Source organism: Monodon monoceros, unplaced genomic scaffold, assembly GCF_005190385.1.
Source record: "Monodon monoceros isolate NGI ecotype Baffin Bay Population unplaced genomic scaffold, NGI_Narwhal_1 Super_Scaffold_11, whole genome shotgun sequence".
NCBI classification, from domain to species: Eukaryota; Metazoa; Chordata; class Mammalia; order Artiodactyla; family Monodontidae; genus Monodon; species Monodon monoceros.
Window position 1 is genome coordinate 29,052,708 of NW_021703767.1, and position 2,583 is coordinate 29,055,290.

Genomic DNA, 2,583 nt, shown 5'->3' on the forward strand with positions numbered 1-2,583 from the left:
GGCACTACAGGTTTGCTTAGAAACTCCAGTCCCTCTTGTTAGCGCTCCTCCACCCCAGCCTAATTGGCTCTGTAGTCCGTTGCGTGGGAGGGCGGCTCGGGCGCCCCTGGCAGCGGTTGAATGGGGGCCCTCATGCCCACGTCCTCACGGTAAAGGAAGTCCTTTCTCTGGTCCGAGATGTAGCTTCTCGGGCCGCGTCAGAGTAACAGGACTACATTTCCCAGAGGAGCGCGGGGCTGCCGGGCGGCGTAGGGGCGGTGCCTCACGTCCGGTACAGTCATCCTAAGCCTCTTCGGCGGGACTGTGATGGCCGGAGAGATGACGATCTTAGGTCAGTGATCGGGAGGGTCCTTTGCGCTGTTGCGGGCACCTGAGCGGTTGAGGGAGGCTGGGGTGTTGGGGTCGTTGTTGCATCTGCTGGATCCCGCTGGCGCAGCGGGTACAGCGCCAGAAAGGTGACTTAGAGGCGGTTTGGGGCTGTTCGCGACGCCGGGTTGGGGGTCGCCTCTAGGAAGGCCCGAGCCGCAGTAGGCCCGGGTAAGGCCGGCGGCGACCTCTGCATACATCCCAGGGACGTTGGGCCTCGGGAAGGGTTCTTTCCTACGCAACGTCGATTTTTGAATCGTTGGTTGAATTGGGGCCTTTGAGAGGCTGCCAGAATGTGCATCTCCTAGACCCCTAGACCCCTTTGTGGAGGAACGGAGAGGAACAGCAGCAGCAGCCCGAGCTGTAGACTCATGGGATGCTGGATTTTGAGAGAGCCAGATACCTCTTTGATGTATAGTCCAGTGTTATTTCCACCAATCCGGGTAGGAATTACCCTCTCCGGAGGAGAAGGTGATGAAATGCTTCCGAAAATGTGTACGTAGGGGCAAGAGGAAGGTGGGATTGGCACCTGATGTCATTTCATTATGTGTTGATGAGGATGACCTAATAATTTAGTAAAGCCGACTCCTACAAATTGGTGTTTTGAGTTGTACGTAACGTGGATGGACACAGGTGTATAGCACAGCCTCCTGAAACCAAATAACAGGTTAGCTGTAAATACGAATTGACTTCTTTCTCCATCACTTATGTTTACAGTCTGCGCGGCGTTTGTTCGTATTTGGCTTTTTCAGCAATTAATATTTATTGAACAGTCTTCTACTGGCTGGGAACCATTGGTGCAGGGGATACAGCGTGACTAAAACCTGACTTCTAAGAGCTTCCATTTATGTTATCATCAGGGTTACACACTTTTAATTCTTCTCCGAAATATCACCTCTGCAAGATGTCCTCAACTCGTATTTAATACAGAAAAAGTTAACTATGTTCTGTTATGAAGTGACCGTTTAAAAATATCTAAGCAATTTCCAAAATTATTTTAATCCAGTTTATCCATTTCATCCTTTTGAAAGGAAAAAAGAGAGGGGGTATAAAGAGTTTCACGCTTACAATAACAGAGCTTTTGCTGTGGAAATTTTAGTGCTAGTTTCTTTTTAATAATGATATCTAAAGCTAATTATAAAACTATAAAATCTAAATATCATTTGATCAAGAATTGGATTATATTCTAGCTTTTGCTCCAGATGAATGACTTCTCCTGTCAGCATTAGCACAATTATTATCGAAATGTTTTTATTTTTTATTCCTTTACTCACCCATAAGTGAAGCACACAAACATACAGGGGGTTTTTTGTTTGTTTGTTTTTGTTGTTACTTCATTTTAATTGTATTATAGTCAGTTTGCATTATGAAAAACTTGATGTTTGAGAAATGTTATCGTGAGTACTATAAAAGAAAATATTTGGACAGTATTTTTAGTCTAGTATGGAAGCGTGATAGTAAAGAGATTTTTACTTTTGTAATTTTGCACGTTGTACTAGTTTGATAAGACGCAACTTGTAATTTGCCTGTATTTCAGGATCAGCTGTTCTGACTCTCCTGTTGGCTGGCTATTTCGCGCAACAGTATTTACCACTGCCTACTCCTAAGGTGATTGGAATTGACCTTGGCACTACCTACTGTTCAGTTGGGGTGTTTTTTCCTGGAACAGGAAAAGTAAAGGTCATTCCAGATGAAAATGGGCACGTCAGCCTACCCAGCATGGTGTCCTTTACTGACAACGATGTTTATGTGGGGTATGAAAGCTTAGAGCTGGCGGACTCAAATCCTCAGAACACAATATATGACGCTAAAAGATTCATAGGCAAGATTTTTACCCCAGAAGAGCTAGAAGCTGAAATTGGCAGATACCCATTTAAGGTAAGTGAAGCCAAAATCTATTTTAACTTTAGTTCAGCATACTGTTTCAATTAATGCTTTGGCTTCAAGTTACAAAACATTCTATTTCAACAGACTCAGTTTGCCTGGAAGTTATATTATCTCATATAACAAACAATCCCACAGCAGCTCCAGGGTTAGCTAATTCAGTGGTCCCGCAGTATTACTGAGGACTTAGGACATTACCATCTCCTCACTCTGCTATCCTCAGAATGTCTGCACAGCTCTTTCATTGTAGCGCGAGGCTAATGAAGCCCCACGTACCTGTAGATGGGTGGATGGATAAATAGATATTCTTCCTGTGTTTGTGTGTATACATAT

The 2,583-nt window shown here is 44.6% G+C and overlaps 1 protein-coding gene across 1 annotated transcript in view; it reads left to right on the top strand.

Moving 5' to 3' along the window:
* Positions 1-261: 261 nt before the first annotated feature.
* The window catches only part of HSPA13 (heat shock protein family A (Hsp70) member 13), a 9,649-nt gene continuing 7,327 nt past the window's right edge, over positions 262-2,583 (top strand). The window contains exons 1-2 of the mRNA XM_029215560.1: positions 262-331; positions 1,904-2,244. Of these exons, the coding sequence (XP_029071393.1) occupies positions 307-331; positions 1,904-2,244 (366 nt within the window). The 5' untranslated portion in view covers positions 262-306. The remainder of the gene's footprint in view (positions 332-1,903; positions 2,245-2,583) is intronic.